This window comes from Entelurus aequoreus, linkage group LG25 (assembly GCF_033978785.1).
Source record: "Entelurus aequoreus isolate RoL-2023_Sb linkage group LG25, RoL_Eaeq_v1.1, whole genome shotgun sequence".
In the NCBI taxonomy this organism is placed as follows: Eukaryota; Metazoa; Chordata; class Actinopteri; order Syngnathiformes; family Syngnathidae; genus Entelurus; species Entelurus aequoreus.
Window position 1 is genome coordinate 22,269,263 of NC_084755.1, and position 22,748 is coordinate 22,292,010.

At 38.9% G+C, this 22,748-nt stretch overlaps 1 protein-coding gene across 15 annotated transcripts in view; it reads right to left on the minus strand.

Moving 5' to 3' along the window:
- The window catches only part of cacna1aa (calcium channel, voltage-dependent, P/Q type, alpha 1A subunit, a), a 212,350-nt gene that overhangs the window by 38,261 nt on the left and 151,341 nt on the right, over positions 1 to 22,748 (minus strand). For 7 of the 15 annotated variants that reach the window (XM_062036798.1, XM_062036797.1, XM_062036796.1 and 4 more), the window contains 6 exons: positions 21,355 to 21,469; positions 17,952 to 18,059; positions 15,151 to 15,254; positions 8,751 to 8,863; positions 8,560 to 8,680; positions 4,530 to 4,643 (listed from right to left, as the gene is read on the minus strand). In XM_062036798.1, the coding sequence (XP_061892782.1) occupies positions 4,530 to 4,643; positions 8,560 to 8,680; positions 8,751 to 8,863; positions 15,151 to 15,254; positions 17,952 to 18,059; positions 21,355 to 21,469 (675 nt within the window). Of the gene's footprint in view, positions 1 to 391; positions 582 to 4,529; positions 4,644 to 8,559; positions 8,681 to 8,750; positions 8,864 to 15,150; positions 15,255 to 17,951; positions 18,060 to 21,354; positions 21,470 to 22,748 lie in introns of those variants that run through there. The other 8 variants (XM_062036805.1, XM_062036806.1, XM_062036793.1 and 5 more) reach the window with 5 other exon arrangements.

Below are 22,748 nucleotides of genomic sequence, written 5' to 3' on the forward strand. Positions count from 1 at the left end.
AGCACAGACACTGTACAACGGCACATTGTTTGTGGATTATAATTATTGATTTGCAAAAAAAAACTTTTCCCATCAATTAGGTGAAATTGCATAATTTCCCACGGCACACCAAACAATATCTCACGGTACACTAGTGTCCCGCGGCATAGTGGTTGAAAAACACTGGGCTAACTGACCTTTGACGTGAGATACCGAAGCCATATTTTGTTGGATATTCTTTGAGGAGGGACCCTGACAAGACAGCTCTTATGCTATACGAGTTATGTGTTGCAATATGGTAAGGACATATACGTCCACCAAGCGGTACAGTTCAGTTCAAGTCGCACCGAATATATTTCAGCAAAGAAGAGGAGCACAGTAACAATAGAGGACATCCAGTTTTTTTTGGAGTTCTTCCTCCCTGAGCTTAGGGTTTATTTAGTGGAAAAACTGGAAAAAATTCCTTCTAAACCGAACTGTACTTTTTGGTGTCTTCAGACCGAGTCGGCGTGACACAGAGGGGATGTAGGACTAGGACAAGACAGGGAAGACAAGGTACATACACTGAGCTGACTGCCACGCTGCTTCCCTTTCCTCCGCTTCTGTATGAGCACAGAGAAAACACACAAAAACACACTAACACATAGCCACGAATGAAGCAGAACCAGGACCAGGGGAGGTGTAGGAGGGATGGGGGAGACCAGTAATAAAGATGGATTGAGTCACAACAAATGACAATAGGTATGTAGAGTGTTTGGCAGCTCAAAGAGATTGAAATATTACGAGTGACAGGTCCCAATGATGCACCGAAGCAGGTGGAGGAGAAACACTTACCACACACACTGGCGGGTGAAAGGCATCAAAACAGTACAGAACAACTGACAACACCATGGTCACGAAAGCAATGAAAATCCTCAATAGGCACAAACACACCAGAGGACACTGACAGAAGCAGGAGTGAGCTCCAGGAAAGGACATTTAGATCATACCCACACACACACACACACACACACACACACACACACACACACACACACACACACACACACACACACACACACACACACACACACACACACACACACACACACACACACACACACACACACACACACACACACACACACACACACACACACGCGCTAGGTTGTAAAAAAGAAATAAAACATGGTCCTCCAAACTCAGAGGTACGATTAACCTTAAGTCAGAAGGGGAAAAAAACAAAGTTTAGTAGCCATCAAAACAACATCGTGAAGAGAAATCGTGTGTCTGTAAAAAAAAAAAAAACTGTGTGCAAACTGGTATGTTTGGTGCCGTGACACTGACCAACGATGAAAACAGGGACAATGAAGCGAAGATATGGGGAGGAGAGAGGACACCGAGAGGAGAAATGTAAAAAGGTCTGACTTTGCCTTGCTGTGGTCATTGGGAGTTGTACATTAACATACAATGGTACCTCAACTTAAGAGTGTTTTGATATAAGAGCTGTTTCTTGGCCAATTGTTCTACTTTAAGTTTCAAGCAAAATTTTGAGTTACAAGCATCCCTGCTGTTGGTTAGACTAGTGTTGTCCCGATACCAATATTTTGGTACCTGTACCGGTAGCAAAAATAATTTTGGTACTTTTCTAAATAAAGGGGACCACCAAAAATGTCATTATTGGCTTTATTTTAAGAAAAAAATCTTGGGGTACATTAAACATATGTTTCTTATTGCAAGTTTGTCCTTAAATAAAATAGTGAACATACTAGAAAACTTGTCTTTTAGTAGTAGTTAAACAAACAAAGGCTCCTAATTAGTCTGCTGCTATTATTTTAGAAAAATTATTAGGGACAAGTGGTAGAAAATGAATTATTAATCTACTTGTTTATTTACTGTTAATATCTGCTTACTTTCTCTTTTAACATGTTCTATCTACACTTCTGTTAAAATGTAATAATCACTTATTCTTCTGTCAGCCGATCAGCTGCTACTGACGGTCCCTGACACAAGGCTGAAGCTTAGAGGTGACAGAGCTTTCGCCGCTGCTGCTCCCAAGCTCTGGAACGACCTACCTCTTAGTGTTAGACAAGCCTCCTCTCCTCCTGTTATTAAATCTCCCTTAAAAACATACTTTTGTTCCATGGCTTTTAACACTGAGTGATATCCATCCTGCAATGGCGCCCCATAAAACACCTGCTGTGAACCTGTTTTTATGTTTTATTTATTTTATTTATTTATATTTTATTGTGTTCTGTTTGTGTTGTGTTGTGTTTGCTCGGTTCTCATATTATCTTTTAACCTGCCCATTGTACAGCACTTTGGCTACCCCTGTGGTAAATTTTAAATGTGCTTTATAAATAAAGTTGATTTGATTTGATTTGATTTGTTGTTTGGATGCTTTACATTAGTTTTGGATGATACCACAAATTTGGGTATCAATCCGATACCAAGTCGTTACAGGATCATACATTGGTCATATTCAAAGTCCTCATGTGTCCAGGGACATATTTCTTGAGTTTATAAACATAATATAAATTTTTTAAAAACGAAAGAAGATATTGTGATGCTAAAAAATATCGATGTAATCATAGTAGTATTGACTAGAAACACTCCTGTACTTGGTATCATTACAGTGGATGTTACGTGTAGATATACCAATGGTGTTTGTTTACATTGTATAGTGTCCCGGAATAGTTGGTGCTGCAGGGTATTATGGGAATTTGTTCTGTAGTGTTTATGTTGTGTTGCGATGCAAGTATTCTCCCAAAATGTGTTTGTCATTGTTGTTTAGTGTGGTTTCACTGTATGGCACAGGTTTATGACAGTGTTGGAGTTGTTCATATGGCCGCCCTTAGTGTGACATGTATGGTTGTTGAGTAAGTGTGCACTTCATTCGCTAATGTGTAGTGTGTTGAAGGTCAAGATGAACGTTTTAATGGTTTATGATCGGGCATAACGAAGCCTTGGTTAGACTTTGCTTACTATAGACTATTATTACCACACTCACATGTATAGCCATCACCCATCCTACAGGGATGATATTTGAAATAAATGTGCTTGATATGTCTCCATGGAGACAAGGATTAGTGATTTCGGAGTAGTTACAACACTGCTGACTGCGGACAGACATTAGCCGCTAGCTAGCTAGCGACGTCTTAAAGCACCTCTTCCTGAGGGCGTTTTAGTGGGTCTCCACACCGTGTCTGCTTGTAAGTACTCCGTGATTGTGCATTGGCGAACATGCTCGTCTGCATGACACGACGTGAGGACGTGGGCGACCGGTACTTTTCAGAGGCGGTATAGTACCGAATATGATTCATTAGTATCGTGGTACTATACTAATACCGGTATACCGCGCAGCCCTAGGTTGGACTAGCAAATATCACAGTGAACCCTGTAAGATTTGCCCAAAATAACTGGTTTTACTCGCTAGCATTAGCTTATAACGAGAGATGGACGCAACTTTCTTTTCCAACCGCTGGAAAAAAATAAAAGTGCTTGTAATTGTGGATGAATTAAAAAAAGAAATCATTAAAACTTGTATGATGACTGCAATATGCTGATAGCTGATAGCTAACCTACTCCCAACCCCCTCCACATGCCACCCCCCGGATTGTAAATAATTCAATGTATATACTCTTTCTTACTTTGCTTCTTTGAACTTTCAACGTTTTGCAGCTTGATGTACATACCATAAGAGGCTGAGAGCTACACTTTTATGGTGTCCTTGTTCTGATGATTAACTTGTGTGACGACTGTATTATGCTGATAGTATATATTTGTACCATGAATTGATTAACGTGGACCCCGACTTAAACAAGTTGAAAAACTTATTCGGGTGTTACCATTTAGTGGTCAATTGTACGCAATATGTACTGTACTGTTTCATATAATGTATTCTTATCCTTTGCAATCTACTAATAAAAGTTTCAATCAATCAATCAATCAAAAACATGACTGAGTGTCTCGCCAACTCGGCGAAGCAATTGGGAGCGTATCACAGCAAGTCTGCGCCGTACCAAAGCAGAACGAGTCGCCAAAAAAGAATGTTAAAATAATAGCTAAACGGCTGAAATTCATCCATGAGAATATGGAAAAGCTGCGGATGGTGTATTTGACAGTGAGGCAGCTAGAAGGAGATAGCGTAGAAATCCACCCTTTCGTACGTTATTATTACTTCATAAAACACCTGTAATTGTTATTAGTACATTCTTTTGTATTATTTTTATACAATATCTAAAAACATTTTTTTCTTTTTAAAATGCATGTTACATGTTAAAATTGTGCTGTTTTGGGGGGGGCCAAGCACCAATTGATATCAATTAATTTAGAACAAATTAATCTCGTAAATTGAGGTACTACTGTACAGTATATCAACGATTAAGTTAAAAATATTGCAACTTCTAGTCTGGTTGAATTGTTTTCGACACATTTCGATAAATGGAGTTGAAAGTTGTCACCACAGCAATGAATGGTTTAGCAAAGATGGGTATGACAAAGAGGACGTGATGCGGGGACATAATGAGGAGAGGAAAATGAGAGGTTGGAGAGGTGAGAATGCTGCTCACTTGGTTGTCGCCTGGTAGGCGGGGCATGGAAGCGGCCCTGCCGTGGCCTTCCATTGGTGGAAAGTGCTCAGTATCCGAGTAACCATCCTGCCCCATCTCTCTCATCTCTACCGTCTGCAAACAGAGCAGGAGAGCAGGAGATGTTGTGACTGGCTGCCATGGCGACGGGTAGAAGGGACTCGGGGAGGTGCAGGCGGTGTTGAGGGAGGTGCGGGGGGGTGTTGTCCACAGAGGCAGAGAACCAAGGGTCTTACACAGGAATGTAATCAATGAGAGGATTTGATGAGCATAATGATGGACTTTTTCCTTTTCTCCATGTTTTCCTTCTAGAGTCTGGAGCTATACACAGCGGACACTTTAGTAGGTACACTTGCACAATTGAAAAAGATCGAATCTGGTATCAAAGTAATAATCAGACGATCAGAAGTATTTAATGTTTAGAATTGTGCTTGTAGTTTGCGATTCTGTAGAACTGAATTGCATCACACTGACAAATCACAACCACAATAATGAACATATCGTTACATTGATACTTTTAAGTCACAACTAAAGATATGTCTATTTGCACATAGCTCTCTTTATATTATGCAGGTGTACATAGTGAAAAAGACTAAGTAAAAGAAAGAAAGTCAAGGCAACAAGCATGAATTAAACCGATCATAGAGAGAAAAATAGTTTCTACGACGCATGTATTTTCTTTAAAAAAGGCAAAACAAATGTATACATATATCTAAAGACAAATATATGTTATTAGTTATTGTCAAATTTTTTTTACAATATATCGCTTTACTCTATTTTTCAATTGTTGCTTCTCATTGTATTACTATTATACATATATATATATATATATATATATATATATATATATATATATATATATATATATATATGTATATATATATATATATATATATATATATATATATATATATATATATATATATATATATATATATATATATATATATATATATATATATATATAATCCCCTGAAAAGCAGAGAAACCTGCAAAATAGGCTTGTAGGGATGAAATAGCCTCTGTGTCTTCCTGACCTAACACATATATATATATATATATATATATATATATATATATATATATATATATATATATATATATATATATATATATATATATAATATATATATATATATATATATATATATATATATGAGCAGGAGGCGTGGTACACCCTGGTCAATATATATATATATATATATATATATATATATATATATATATATATATATATATATATATATATATATATATATATATATATATATATATATATATATATATATATATATATATATATATATATATATATATATATATATATATATATATATATATATATATATATATATATATGTCCAGGGGGTAGCCCGCCTACCGCCCAAATGCAGCTGAGATAGGCTTCAGCACCCCCCCCCCCCCCCCCCCCGACCCCGAAAGGGACAAGCGGTACAAAATAGATGGATATACAGGCATATATATATATATATATATATATATATATAAAACAGGCTTGTAGGGATGATATAGCCTCTGTGTTTTTTCCTGACCTAACGTATATATATATATATATGTATATATATATATATATATATATATATATATATATATATATATATATATATATATATATATATATATATATATATATATATATATATATATATGTATATATATATATATATATATATATATATATATATATATATATATATATATATATATATATATATATATATATATATATATATATACAATTTTAATTACTTTATTTACTGAACTGTGTGCTCTGATTGGTTTGATCTCCTCCAGAGGCCAATACTACTGCTGTGTTAATATGTCTAGTTTATTTAGCCATTTTTATGCTTGAAAATTCTTTATTTAGGGCCAAAATGTTGTAAAATATGCTTTAAAAAAATATCCGCCAAAATGTATATTTTCAAATATCTTTATATTTTCAAATATAAATAATTGAAGCACGATGTGGCGAGGGATGACTACATCCAAGTTTCATTACTATAGTATTGTCTCTTTAGAACAGGCGTCCCCAAACTACAGCCCGCGGGCCAGATACGGCCCGCCAGCGTCCAAAATCCAGCCTGCAGGTAGTCCCGAGAAAAAAAAAAACCCAACAATTGTATCTTTTTTTTTTTTTAATCTATCCTTTCTCGCCCATCCATCAATCCATTTTGTACCGCTTGTTACAGGGTCTCCGAGCCGCTCAGGCAAATTATATGGTCTAAAAATACATTTTCCCTTCGATAACATGACGTCATCATGCTTGCGTCGCAAAGTAAGGCGAGAGCGCGGCAAGTGCGCGCTCCTTTAGTCAATTAGTGCACGAGGGAAAAAAATGGCGAAATCGTTGGGGAAACGTAAAATAGACTCCGAGTGTAGAGTTGTTAAACATCAGCGGATATATTACTTTTTTTTGTTCAATGTAAAGAAAAGGCAGTTTGTCTAATCTGCAATGAGACAAATTATATATATATATATATATATATATATATATATATATATATATATATATATATATATATATATATATATATATATATATATATATATATATATATATATATATACTACCGTTCAAAAGTTTGGGGTCACCCAAACAATTTTGTGGAATAGCCTTCATTTCTAAGAACAAGAATAGATTGTTGAGTTTCAGATGAAAGTTCTCTTTTTCTGGCCATTTTGAGCGTTTAATTGACCCCACAAATGTGATGCTCCAGAAACTCAATCTGCTCAAAGGAAGGTCAGTTTTGTAGCTTCTGTAACGAGCTAAACTGTTTTCAGATGTGTGAACATGATTGCACAAGGGTTTTCTAATCATCAATTAGCCTTCTGAGCCAATGAGCAAACACATTGTACCATTAGAACACTGGAGTGATAGTTGCTGGAAATGGGCCTCTATACACCTATGTAGATATTGCACCAAAAACCAGACATTTGCAGCTAGAATAGTCATTTACCACATTAGCAATGTATAGAGTGTATTTCTTTAAAGTTAAGACTAGTTTAAAGTTATCTTCATTGAAAAGTACAGTGCTTTTCCTTAAAAAATAAGGACATTTCAATGTGACCCCAAACTTTTGAACGGTAGTGTATATATATATATATACATATATATATGTATAGTCGAGGTTTCTGTGGTTTATCCATTGTACAGTGCTCAATACCGGGATAGAGCGGAATATACGTTAGGTCCGGAAAAAACACAGAGGCTATTTCATCTCTACAAGCCTGATGAGCAGGGAAACCTGTAAAACAGGCTTGTAGGGATGATATAGCCTCTGTGTTTTTTCCTGACCTAACGTGTGTGTATATATATATATATATATATATATATATATATATATATATATATATATATATATATATATATATATATATATTATATATATATATATAATCCCCTGAAAAGCAGAGAAACCTGCAAAATAGGCTTGTAGGGATGAAATAGCCTCTGTGTCTTCCTGACCTAACACACATATATATATATATATATATATATATATATATATATATATATATATATATATATATATATATATATATATATATATATATATATATATAGCCCGGCCCCTGGCCAAATTTTTGTAACCCAATGCGGCCCCTGCACTGAAGAATTTAGAAAAATTGTAAACATTGAAGTGCTTACAATAAATTAGGAAAAAAACATATTACTTGTTTGGTTAGGAAATTATAGAAAGACGGAGGAATATTACTGGGGACAAATACGGTATTTTATATTAAAAAAGTGGTCATAAACCAATTGCAATTACTCTTTCTGTGGTGATCACATGATGGCGAGTATATGATGAGTGAGATTAGGACAAATGCATCCATTCCCACCTGGGTACAGAACCGTTCTTTGGGAACTCATTTGAAAATGATGGCAGGACAAATGACAACCCAGTAAATGTCATAGATGTACTGTATATGTTTACTGCATGTGTGTGGGATCCAGCCTGTGTTTCTGTGCGCCCATGAGCTTTTCTACCTGTGACGTGGTCATGCTTCCCAGGCCATCTTCAGGGCTCCAGCTCCCGACCTTCTGAGACATCTCCTGAGCACGGGCTGTGACCCATGAGCGGCTCTCCGGCAGCCCCCCTTCCACCGGGCTACCACACAAACACACGCCGTCACACACCCACAGTATACCCGACTTCCTTCACCAGAATCCCCACTCACAGGCTGTTCACCGTCTCTGTGGTCTCAGGTGGAGGGAGGGCGTTGTTGAGGGCCGGGCCCCCGTCCTGGGTGGGGGAAGGGTCCACGCGCTGAAATAGTAATGGCGTTCGATTCTGTGTAAGATATACAACATGGCCATCGCCAACTATCAGGCAGACCGACAGGGGAAAAAGGGCACGGAAAAAAGGAGCAAAGCAGGGACAGAAGTGGGTTCAACAAAGAGGTGAGGGTTGCTACAAGCAGTGTTTTTCAACCTTTTTTGAGCCAAGGCACATTTTCTTGCGTTGAAAAAATCCGAAGGCACACCACCAGCAGAAATCATTAAAAAACGAAACTCAGTTGACAGTAAAAAGTCGTTGTCTCAATTGTTGGGTATGACTTTAAACCAGGGGTCACCAACGCGGTGCCCGCGGGCACCAGGTCGCCCGTAAGGACCAGATGAGTAGCCCGCTGGCCTGTTCTAAAAACAGCTCAAATTGCATCCCTTACCAGTGAGCTGCCTCTATTTTTTAAATTTTATTTATTTACTAGCAAGCTGGTCTCGCTTTGCTCGACATTTTTAATTCTAAGAGAAACAAAACTCAAATAGAATTTGAAAATCCAAGAACATATTTTAAAGACTTGGTCTTCACTAACTGACAAAGAAACAGATAACAGATTTGGTGTCCAGTTCAAAGTGTGACATGATTTATTTAAAAATTTGAGAGTTGACTTTTGTATTTTACATGAGTTATTATTTGTACAAATAATGCAAATAATTCATGATTTGTTAAAAAAATGTTAGTGGCTAGCTTGTTAAAATGGGATATTGTGATTTCACAAGACTGTCTTAGAAGTGATCATTTGAAAATGATCAATTTGAAAAATGTGCACTTAGAGAAAATATAAAAATAGAGTGTTGCATATTGATATTTATCTGTTTCTATATATATTTATTGTGAGAAATCATTAAGATGATCAGTGTTTCCACAAAGATAAATATTATTAATAATAACATAGAGTTAAAGGTAAATTGAGCAAATTGGCTATTTCTGGCAATTTATTTAAGTGTGTATCAAACTGGTAGCCCTTCGCATTAATCAGTACCCAAGAAGTAGCTCTTGGTTTCAAAAAGGTTGGTGACCCCTGGTTTAAACCCTAACCAAGCATGCATCAATATAGCTCTTGTCTCAAAGTAGGTGTACTGTCACCACCTGTCACATCACGCCGTGACTTATTTTGAGTTTTTTTGCTGTTTTCCTGTGTGTAGTGTTTTAGTTCTTGTGTTGCGCTCCTATTTTGGTGGCTTTTTCTCTTTTGTTGGTATTTTCCTGTAGCAGTTTCATGTCTTCCTTTGAGCGATATTTCCCGCATCTACTTTGTATTAGCAATCAAGAATATTTCAGATGTTTTTCTCCTTCTTTGTGGGGACATTGTTGATTGTCATGTCATGTTCATATGTACATTGTGGACGCCGTCTTTGCTCCACAGGACGGTATAGCTCGGTTGGTAGAGCAGCCGTGCCAGCAACTTTAGGGTTCAGGTTCGATCCCCGCTTCCACCATCCTAGTCACTGCCGTTGTGTCCTTGGGCAAGACACTTTACCCACCTGCTCCTAGTGCCACCCACACTGGTTTAAATGTAACTTAGATATTGGGTTTCACAATGTAAAGCGCTTTGAGTCACTTGAGAAAAAGCGCTATATAAATGTAATTGACTTCACAGTAAGTCTTTGCTGTCGTCCAGCAATGTTTTTGTTGACTTTGTAGCCAGTTCAGTTTTAGTTTTGTTCTGGATAGCCCCTTCTAAGCTTCAATGTCTTTTTTTTAGGGGCACTCACTTTTTGTTTATTTTTGGTTTAAGCATTAGACACCTTTTTACCTGCACACTGCCTCCCGCTGTTTCCGACGTCTACAAAGCTACCGGCTGCCACCTACTGATATGGAAGAGTATTACACGGTTACTCTGCCGAGCTCTAAACAGCACCGACACTCAACAACAACACATCATTTGCAGACTATAATTACCGGTTTGCAAAAAAATATTTTTAACCCAAATAGGTGAAATTAGATCATCTTCCACGGCACACCAGACTGTATCTCACGGTGCCGTGGCACAGTGGTTGAAAAACACTGGCTGCAAGTATATAATACCAAGAGAAGCCGTGGGAATATTTATAATCAATCTGATCAAGTTCTTCTCAATAGTGTTTGACGGGATTATTCCACACCAGACTTCTCCGAGCATGCCTTTATGGACCTTGCTTTGTCATGCTGGAACAGAAAAGGACCATACCCAAAACTGTTTCCGCAAAGCATCCAAGATGTTTTGGTCAGGTGAATAATGCAAATTCATGGGAAACCTTGCTTGGTAAATAAAAGGGTTGTTAAGATGTGACAGCATTGCACAGTACTCACATCAATGCAATGGCTCAATGCAAAATAAATTGTCGAGTAAGGAGTATTAGGGTGAAGGAAGGAGGAGGTGGGGAAAGAGTACACATTGTGCCTATACCAGGGGTGGCAAAGTCAAGGCCCGCGGCCCAGATCCGGCCCACGAATTAATGATCTATGGCCCCCGGGATGATATTTGATTAGTATTAGAACCGGCCCACAGGCCAAAGCCGCCTGCTGCTGTTTTGCACGCACCAATACTCCATCAGTTTTGGTGCTAGGAATTTTCAAAATGTCATCAAGTCATAAAAATGGGGTCCCAGAGTAAATTTTCGGGGTCCCACTTTTTTGTAACCGTTTCGAAAACAAATGATAAGTATATGCATTATCCTGTTATATCTCACATTCTATATTGTGTTTTGGAGAAAAAGTTGTCATAAACGTTACTTAATTCTTGAAAAAAATTATACAAAAGAAAACACATTTTTACGCATATGTAAATGTATTCAGTTATAAACATTCATTCACATACCGCTGCCGGTATTTTTTCTCTATTTTTATTGTAATATTTTCAGAATGTGTTTGTTCTATTTTTGGCCAAAGTAAGACAAAGAAAACAATCTGAAGTTGTCTTTATTTTTTTAGTTTTAATGCCATGATTTTAATAGTCCGGCCCGCGTGTGCACAGATATTCCTTCATGCGGCCCCTGAGCTAAAATGAGTTTGACACCCCTGGCCTATACGGTATTTCAAGCTTATTATTAAAAAAAAAGGTACTAAATGTTTGAGGTGTCCTGATCGGTCTGATATCAGCAAAAAAAAAAAAGACAACTATCTGATGATACAGTCTTGCATCTATAATCTACAATATCAGCTCCAATACAGCGTGTTTACTTGTGCAAAGCTGGTTGCAAGAAGTTTTTTTCTTGTATTTGACCAAAATAACCTAGAAAAGGTAAACATAGCTCAGTTGGTAAAACGACCGTGCCAGCAACTTGAGGGTTCCATGTTAAATTCCCGCTTCCGCCATCATAGCCATAGTGTCCTTGGGCAAGACACCTGGGCCCCCACTATGGACTGGACTCTCACATTATTAACCGTATCTACTCGGCATCCATTGCATCGTTCATCTTGCGGTCAGGGTTTCACCGTGGTCCCATTGGGTTGAGTTTTTTTCTTGCCCTGATGTGGGATCTAAGATGAGGATGTCGTTGTGGCCTGTGCAGCCCTTTGAGACATTTGTGATTAAGGGCTATAGAAGCAAACTTTGGTTGATTGATGATTGACTATTCCCAATAATGGGTTTCACTATGTAAAGCGCTTTGAGTCTCGAGAGAGAAAAGCGCTATATAAAGATAATTCACTTCACTTCACTAAACATCAGAATCAGAAATACTTTAATAATCCCAGAGGGGAGGGGAAATTAATTAAATGAATTGCTTTGTTGGGTCTGCTCCCGTCTCTGGCCATGCTCCCCCCACCCCAGCAGACGATGGCTATATGTTTTTGTTTTTGTTGTTTTACTTTTGTGGCTGTGTGTAGAAGTGGATGGTTGCATCAGCTCTGCTCTTTTAATGTCTTTAATGTCCTGTGAGTTCTTTGATTTTTCCCTCTTACACACATGTTTATGTGTGCTATGGCTATGAGGTTTGTTTCTTCTTCCTAGGGCCCAGGCTTAGACTGAATATTTTTCAGCGTTTACCTGTTTTTCACCTTTTTTGTAAGGGGCGCCGGAAGTTGGCAAACACGTCAGCAATCCTGTTCTGTCTCCCTGTAATGTTTGTCTGATCTTGAATGGGATTGTGCTGAAAATCTTAATTTCCCCTCGGGGATTATTAAAGTATTTCTGATTCTTATTAAACATGCTAGGCTGTAGGCTACTAGGAGCTAGCAGCTACACAACAGCTAAGCACACAATAACACACAAGCTAGACATACATAAAAAGTATCCTTAATTGAACAATATTGCAGTTTAAAACTCCACATTTGTCAATATAAACAAGTATTTAAATAATTATAGTTGCATATTATTTACACATACAAAGCCTCCAAGGCAGAAGCGTATTAGAGAGTATCCGGTAAAAAAAAAAAGTGTCCGCACCATTCGACTTACTACGTCGTTAGCTTATTTTAATAAATTACTGTGACCACTAGGTGTAGCCAAAAACACAATATCACTTCACTTAAATAGCATAAATGTGTCACAAGGTACCTACTATTATTCTCTAAATAATTTCACTTGAATAAACATTTTCTGACGTTCTACACTACAAAAGTATCTACTATGATCCGTGCTGATATCGTACTGGACTAATATCGGTATACGCCAATGCTCAGGTCTCCATTATTGGTATCGTATTAGAGCTGACATATTTTTATGAAATGTGCAATAAAAAGTACACCATTGTCTGCAGATTAACATTATATTTGTGATACACATTAGACAGATATATAGAACTAGATCGGGGATCAGCAACCCACGGCTCTAGAGCCGATGCGGCTCTTTAGCGCCGTCCTAGTGGCTCCCTGGACCTCTTTCAGAGATGTGCGAAAATGGAAAAAGATGAAAAAAAAAATATAATTTTAGTTTGAATATGGTTTGTGTAGGAGGACAAACATGACACAAACCTTCCTAATTGTTAGAAATCCCACGGTTTATGTTATACATGCTTCACTGATTCGAGTATTTGGCAAGCACCGTTTTGTCCTAGTAATTTCAGCTAACCTTGAACTCATCGTAGTTTGTTTACATGTACATCTTTCTCCGACGCTGCCACAGAAAGACGTGTTTTATGCAATTCCTTCTTTGTCTCATTTTGTCCACCAAACATTTTATGCTGTGCGTGAATGCACAAAGGTGAGCTTTGTTGATTCTATTGATTTGCTGGAGTGCTTATCGTTGGTCAATCCATGACTGCAAGCTAATCAATGCTAACATGCTATTTAGGCTAGCTGTATGTACATATTGCATCAATATGCCTTGTTTGTAGGTATATTTGAGCTCATTTAATTTCCTTTACTTATGTGCTCTCAGTATTTAATTTATATTTGCATGTCTCATGACACATTATCTGTATGTAACATTGGCTGCATTTCTGATAGCTGTTTGTGTGCCATGTTGTTCCAGACCACAGCAAATGTTACTCAGCTTGCAAAGATTATATTAAATCCATTAGAAGAAGACAGCCTGCCGTTTTCTTAAACTTGGACACACACATCTATACCTTTGGCCATTCTAAGACAGTAATTTCCAGGAGAAATGTGAGAAGCCTCCATTTTACTAATGATTTCCAATGTTGCAAAAATGTGTAGAATACAAATTAAAATACAACATTTCTGTCAACGAAGATTTGCGTCAGCCTTTGATAGTAGGCTAGTATACCTAATATAGACACTTACATCATGTAAGCCTTCATTATAAGGCTTTTGATTTTTTGCGGCGCCAGACAGATTTTTTTATTTTTGGTCCAATATGGCTCTTGTAACAATTTGGGTTGCCGACCCCGGAACTAGATGAACTAGTTCCCAAGAAGATGAGTCAGTTTGACCAGCAGATGGCAGCATTGGTATTTCTGTTAATGTCAAGGGAGTGCATGGCCATCACCTCTATAATAAAAGTATTATATTTCAAATAAATACACTCAATCTCCTAATATGCATAATGAGGGTGGGTTGAAAAGCAGTTTCGGTTGCAGTGCTGTGCTCATGGGTGAATGGCTACTTTTCAGCAACTAGCCCCACGTGGGGGGCTTGAACCCCTGACCCTGTGGTCCAAAGCCCCACTATTGCCCTTAAATGAAATACAGTCAAAATATACACTCATCAACATATATATGTATATTTGTGAGTGCAACCTCTTTTCTTTTTTTTAACATAACAGGATATTGCAAACTTTTTCTCCAAAATACATCCTTCCATATATATATTTTTAAATGCAATTTTTTTTTTTTTCACTTTTTTTTTTAATAGAAATGTGTAAATCACCAAAAGCAAAAAAATGTGGCTGACCTCAGCCGGACACGCATTACCTGCTCGTCCCGAAGAGCCTGAGAGCGCTTGATCTTGCTCTGTCTGTAGTACTCCATGATCATCATGGCAGCGTAGATTTTGCCCACTGTCAGGTCTGTCGCTGCTGAGAGAATGACAAGTTACCCTGCAAGATTAGACCCTTTGGTATGGACCCTGAGCGCCAGGAATGGTAGAGAGGGGTGAGGCGTGCACACCGACAAACAAACCAACACTTTTTACATTTCACACATTCATACATGGACATTGAGCACATAGTCTTTTCACAGGCAGATATATATAAATATATATATTTTTAGCATTTTTACTGTCGTGTAGTGTAGTGCAAGTTTATATAGTGTAGAATTTAGGACATAGCGCCTTGAGCTGAAACTATATGTTGATACAGTCAATATCATGCATTGAATAAACAGAAAATAGTACTATTTTCTATGTAAAACTGTCCCTGTAGTGAAAAGACATCTATAGAGATTTGATCTATAGAAAGTAGGGGTGTCCCGATACAACTTTCTCACTTCTGATACGATACTGATATTGGAGCCTTGAGTAATGGACAATACTGATATCAATCCGGTACGATATCAGCAATGGTATAGGTATGCAAAACCCTAACCTTATGACACTTTTGAAGTGGAGTGATTTTGTGTTGTTCCTGGCCACACCTAGTGGTCACAATAATTAATCAAATCAAGGTCATGAGTCGCAGTGTGTTGAACGATGCGGACACGTTTGTTACTAGATACTTTCTTATACGCTTCAGCCTTGGAGACTTTGTACATGTAAGTAATATGGGGCTTTAATGATTTGATACTTGTTTATGTTAACACATGTTTTAGACTTATTTTAATTGTTCAATTAAGGACACTTCTACGAATGTCTAGCTTGTGTGCTATTGTGCTTATCTGTTGTGTAGCTGCAAGTTTCTCTAAGCCTGGTCTAACATGTTTACCTTTTGTAAATGACTTCACTGAAATGCACTGCAAAATAGAGCTAAAGTAAAAAAGACTAGAGTTTAGGAAATAAAATACTAGAAACTAGTGAAATTAACTAATTGCATGGACAGGTAATTTTACTTGATAAGACATCCTAAAATTAGCAGGTCTTTTATTCTGAAAACAAGCAATATTTAACTTGCACTTCTTAACAATCCTCGATGTGTTGCATTATCTGTAAAAACGATTTTCTATGTGGGGAAAACCAAAATTGTTTATTTAAGTGAAGTGAAGTGAATGATATTTATATAGCGCTTTTCTCCAGAGACTCAAAGCTCTTATCATAAAGAAACCCATTATCTAAATTTTTAAGCTACATTTAAACCAGTGTGGGTGGCACTGGGAGCAGGTGGGTAAAGTGTCTTGCCCAAGGACACAATGGCAGTGACTAGAATGGCAAAAGCGGGGATCGAACCTGGAACCCTCAAGTTGCTGGCACGGTTGCTCTACCAACCGAGCCCCGTCGTCCCATTTAAATAGTTTTTTTTCTCAATTTTAACATTTTTAGCATGAATAATTAGATTTTTCTATTCTGGTTTAACATTTTTAAACCAAAATAGAAAAATCTAATTAAAATTAGTCAATTACTAAAAATAAGTATATAGCTCCTAAAACTAGGGAAGTTTCTAGAAACTAAATGTTAAATCTTGGCAGGTGGCAAATAATTTGCAGCGTACAAGAAATTATCAAACTATTAAGACAACATTTAGATGTTAACTGGCTTTCCAGCTTTGCAGGAGATGCTATCTGAAATTTCACATGCAAGCCGATATCATGCTATTTTTTTGCTGATATCGGACAGATATCCGATATCAATATCGGATCGGGACACCCCTAGTGTTAACATTTTAACATTTTTAAACCAAAATAGAAAAATCAAATTATTCTAATTATGCTCCCAGTGCCACCCACACTGGTTTAAATGTAGCTTAAAGATAATGGGTTTCACAATGTAAAGCGCTTTGAGTCTCTAGAGAAAAGCTCTATATAAATATAATTCACTTCACTTAAATAAAAAATGTTTGTTTTCCCCACATAGAAAATCATTTTGAAAGATTCTGCAACACACAGAGGATGCTTAATTTAAGAATTGCAAGTTGAATATTGCTTGTTTTCAGAATAAAACTCCTGCTAATTTAGGATGTCTTATCAAGTAAAATTACCTGTCCATGCAACTAGTTAATCTCACAAGTTTTTAGTATTTTATTTCCTAAAATCTAGTCTTTTTAAAAAATTTTAGCTCTATTTTGCAGTGCATTTCAGTGAAGTCATTTACAAAAGGTAAAGGTTTAAAAATGTTAAACCAGAATAGAAAAATCTAATTATTCATGCTAAAACTAAAACTAAGTAGATAGCTCTTAAAACTAGGAAAGTTTCTAGAAATAAAATGTTAAATCTTGGCAAGTAGCAAATAATTTGCAGTGTACAAGAAATTATCAAACTATTTGGAGGACATTTAGATGTTAACTGGCTGTCCAGCTTTTATCTGAAACTTCACACGCAGGCCGATATCATCCTATTTTTTTGCTGATATCGGACAGATATCCGATATCAATATCGGATCGGGACACCCCTAACAGGAAGGCACCCTCTGATGATAGGCTGAGGTGTTAGGAGTCTAGCACGGTTATGTGGCATCACATGTGCCAGCTGTATCAGAGGGTGCAGCAGTGAAGAGAGACTGGCTGAAAGAAGCGGTCCTCAGGTGGCGTGGAAGAGAGAACAACGTCGGAGCAGCGGGTGGCGCGGTGCTGCGCCTGCAGCCAGGCTTCGATGCCGCGCTGGCCCTCCCCCCGTACTCCGTAACTTACACTTATGGGGCGTAACCAGCAAGTCCAGATGCTTCTGGGAGAGATTGGGCCAGATCGCCATCATCTCTTTCCTTAGCTCTGCGTCCATCTGGTGCTTGTCGATGCCACCTGACACACACATACATCCATACAGAAGAAATAGATAAGACCTACAGTATATGCACACATACAGATTTTATTAGTAGTGATGTAGAATATTGAATTTGTTCGCACTAAATCTAAAATGTCAACAATTAAAGGCCTACTGAAAGCCACTACTACCGACCACGCAGTCTGATAGTTTATATATCAATGATGAAATCTTAACATTGCAACACATGCCAATACGGCCGGGTTAACTTATAAAGTGCATTTTTAAATTTCCTGGGAAACTTCCGGCTGAAAACGTCTATGCATGATGACGTTTGCGCGTGACGTCAAGCGGAAGTATTGGGACACCATTGTATCCCAATACAAACAGCTCTGTTTTCATCGCAAAATTCCACAGTATTCTGGACATCTGTGTTGGTGAATCTTTTGCAATTTGTTTAATGAACAATTAGGACTGCAAAGAAGAAAGCTGTAGGTGGGATCGGTCTATTAGCGGCTGGCTACAGCAACACAACCAGGAGGACTTTGAGTTGGATAGCAGACGCGCTATCTGACGCTAGCCGCCGACCGCATCGATGATCGGGTGAAGTCCTTCGTCCCGCCGTCGACAGCTGGAACGCAGGTGAGCACGGGTGGTGATGAGCAGATGAGGGCTGGCTGGCATAGGTGGAGAGCTAATGTTTTTAGCATAGCTCTGTCGAGGTCCCGTAGCTAAGTTAGCTTCAATGGCGTCGTTAGCAACAGCATTCCGCCAGGCTGGAAAGCATGAACCGTGTGGTTACAGGTCCAGGGTTTGGTAGTATCTTCTGTCTATCCTTCCAGTCAGGGGCTTATTTCTTTTGTTTCTATCTGCAGTTAAGCCCGATGCTATCACGTTAGCTCCGTAGCTAAAGTGCTTCGCCGATGTATTGTCGTGGAGATAAAAGTCACTGTGAATGTCCATTTCGCGTTCTCGACTCTCATTTTCAAGAGGATATAGTATCCGAGGTGGTTTAAAATACAAATTCGTGATCCACAATAGAAAAAGGAGAAAATGTGGAATCCAATGAGCCCTTGTACCTAGGTTACGGTCAGAGAGAAAAAAGATACGTCCTGCACTGCACTCTAGTCCTTCACTCTCACGTTCCTCATCCACAAATCTTTCATCCTCGCTCAAATTAATGGGGTAATCGTCGCTTTCTCGGTCCGAATCGCTCTCGCTGCTGGTGTAAACAATGGGGAAATGTGAGGAGCCCTTCAACCTGTGACGTCACGCTACTTCCGGTACAGGCAAGGCTTTTTTATCAGCTACCAAAAGTTGCGAACTTTATCGTCGATGTTCTCTACTAAAGCCTTTCAGCAAAAATATGGCAATATCGCGAAATGATCAAGTATTACACATAGAATGGATCTGCTACCCCCGTTTAAATAAGAACATTTAATTTCAGTAGGCCTTTAAGAAGTACACAATGGTTCCTACCCAGACAGCCTCTCAAACTCAAAATCAATTTTTATTGCATTTCTTTTCTTCACAAGCATTATTCACTCATTTGGAAAAAGCCCTAAGAAGGAGACATATATTGCTCAGAAAATACAACCTGACTGTAATTTTTTGGGTAAATCTTAGGACACCTTTTTGAAAAAGGTTTTGCTGTAGATAGGGCTGGAAAGTGGAAACAAATTGCATTGTGGGTCCTGCTGGACTCTGACTCGCTTACTTACATGGCCAGCAAGACTATGTGATTAAGTTTTGTTTTATTTCCTCGAACAAGTTTAAAATATGGCGAAAACATGCGGCATCGTTAACTGCCACAATTGTGGTCTTGATTGCTTCAGGGGGGGGGAAAGGATTTGGTGATATTTTTCTCATTTCCAGCATGAAAGCAAAGCCCAAGGAAGTGGGATTATGAAGCTAACAAAGAGACGGCAAATAGCCTGGACAGCAGCCATGAGACGATCAAACATGACTTTTAACGCCATTGCCTGGTACATGTAGGTGTGTTCACGGTAGGGTTGTATGGTATACATGTACTAGTATAGTACCGTGATACTAATGAATCATATTCGGTACTATACCGCTTCTAAAAAATACCGGTCCTCTACCCGCCCCTCCGTCATTTTCAAGTCATAGGAGCTCAGTGATTTCCAGCGTGGAACTGTCATAGGATGCCACCTGTGAAACAAATCCAGTCGTGAAATTTCCTTGCTCCTAAATATTCCAAAGTCAACTGTCGGCTTTATTATAAGAAAATGGAAGAGTTTGGGAACAACAGCAACTCAGCCACCAAGTGGTAGGCCAGGTTAACTGACAGGGAGGGGTCAGCGGATGCTGAAGCGCATATCACAAAGAGGTCGCCGACTTCCTGCACAGTCAGTTGCTACAGAGCTCCAAACTTCATGTGACCTTCCAATTAGCCCACATACAGTACGCAGAGAGCTTCATGGAATGGGTTTCCATGGCCGAGCAGCTGCATCTAAGCCATACATCACCAAGTCTAATGCAAAGTGTGGGATGCAGTGGTGTAAAGCACTTCACCACTGGACTCTAAAGCAGTGGAGACGCGTTCCCTGGAGTGATGAATCACACTTTTCCATCTGGCAATCTGATGGACGTGTCTGGGTTTGGAAGTTGCCAGAAGAACGGTACATTTCGGACTGCATTGTGCCGTGTGTGAAATTTGGTGGAGGAAGAATTTGTTTTTCAGTAGTTGGGCTTGGCCCCTTAGTTCCAGTGAAAGGAACTTTGAATGCTCCAGGATACCAAAACATTTTGGACAATTCCATACTCCCAACCTAGTGGGAACAGTTTTCTTTCATGTTCCTCTTCCAACATGACTGTGCACCAGTGCACAAAGCAAGGTCCATAAAGACATGGATGACAGAGTCTGGTGTGGATGAACTTGACTGGCCTGCACAGAGTCCTGACCTGAACCCGATAGAACACTTTTGGGATGAATTAGAACGGAGACTGAGAGCCAGGCCTTCTCGACCAACATCAGTGTGTGACCTCACCAATGCGCTTTTGGAAGAATGGTGGAAAATTCCTATAAACACACTCCGCAACCTTGTGGACAGCCTTCCCAGAAGAGTTGAAGCTGTAATAGCTGCAAAAGGTGGACCGACATCATATTGAACCCTATGGGTTAGGAATGGGATGGCACTTCACTTGCAGATTAATGGGCACATTCCTAGTCTGAATATATGAATGACCTGCAACATTTGTACAAGCAGCTGAAGTACGAGATGTCTCTTGGCCATGGTGTTCAATAATACAAGCCAGTGAAGCTGTTTTTGCTGGAAAATGGTTCGATTAAAAACAAGAGTTATTGCGCACCTTCCGAAATCTTAGCGATCTTGATGTCGAGCGCCGTGCGTATCAAAGCCATGAGGGTGGAGTTGAAGTGAACGGTGTTGTCGTCAGCCACGGGCAGGTCCATACGAAGGAGTCTCTGCAGGAGAGGGTCCATGAGAATGAGGAGCAAATCATGCACGGCATGTTTTTAGAACCTCCAGGTGACAAGGGGGAGGGTGAAGGAGCTGTGCATAGCATAAGTACGATTAGCTCAAATTCCAAATAAAGGTTTATGTCGCGATCCAACAGTTTTTTTTTTACAATTGTCAAGCTTATTGATTCAAGCCTTAGACGGATAAATAGAGTGACTGTGAATTCTGTTACCCACAGCTCATAATGAAGGGGATTGGAGGTTCACAATAAATGCAACACAGACCTAAACCAACGAGCCAAAAACCAAGCGACGGACATCTTATAGGGAAAGGGTGCGTACTTTGGTGTGTGCTTATTTGGTTTGAGGTCTTGTTGGTTCATTACAGTACGAGACAGAAGGACACAACAATACACACCACAGTCAGTTTGGGTGTGTTTGCTGACAGAAGGACGGCGGTCACCCGGACATGCAGCAAACCATGCGGCCCCGTCCCCATTCCTTCCCCTTAATCCATACGTCCCAAGTATTTTTTTTCTTCATAATGTCAACACCCCCCCTAAGCCCAACTACCCCCCATGCAAAGCATGCAAGCCACACGCGATATGCCTCACAGGACAAGCAACTGCGCAGCCGTACACAGAAAGCATCCTCTGTGGGGCGACATTACAATGGGTTTGTGCCTTCTTTCAATGTACTGAAGACAAATCAGTCGCTAAATTGATGTGGAATATATCCTTAACACTTTGGTGTCGAAATGTGTGGAGAAATGGGCACAGACTTTGAGGGTTAATAGGTGAGAGAGAGCAGCATTCTGCAGAAACATGGGGGGGGGGGGAACCCAAGAAAACGATGCAAAGATGTGTCATGATTATTGAAAGTCATGGGGTGAAAATGATGCAACAGCCAAAAAAGGTGGGTAGGATAAATAGACTTCAAAACATATACCGTATTTTCCGCACTATAAGGCGCACCGAATTATAAGGCGCACCTTCAATGAATGGCCTATTTTAAAACTGTGTTCATATATAAGGCGCACCGCATTATAAGGCGCATAGAATAGACGCTACAGTAGAGGCTGGGGTTACGTTATGCATCCCGTAGTTGCGAGACCTGTTGTGGCTCAATATTGGTCCATATATAAAGCGCACTGTCAGTTTTTGAGAAAATCTGAGGTTTTTAGGTGCGCCTTATAGTGCGGAAAATACGGTACATCAATAAATCAGCAGTTGGACCTTGTAAAAATTGGAGTATAAATAACTGAAAACCTGGATCTACATGGGTC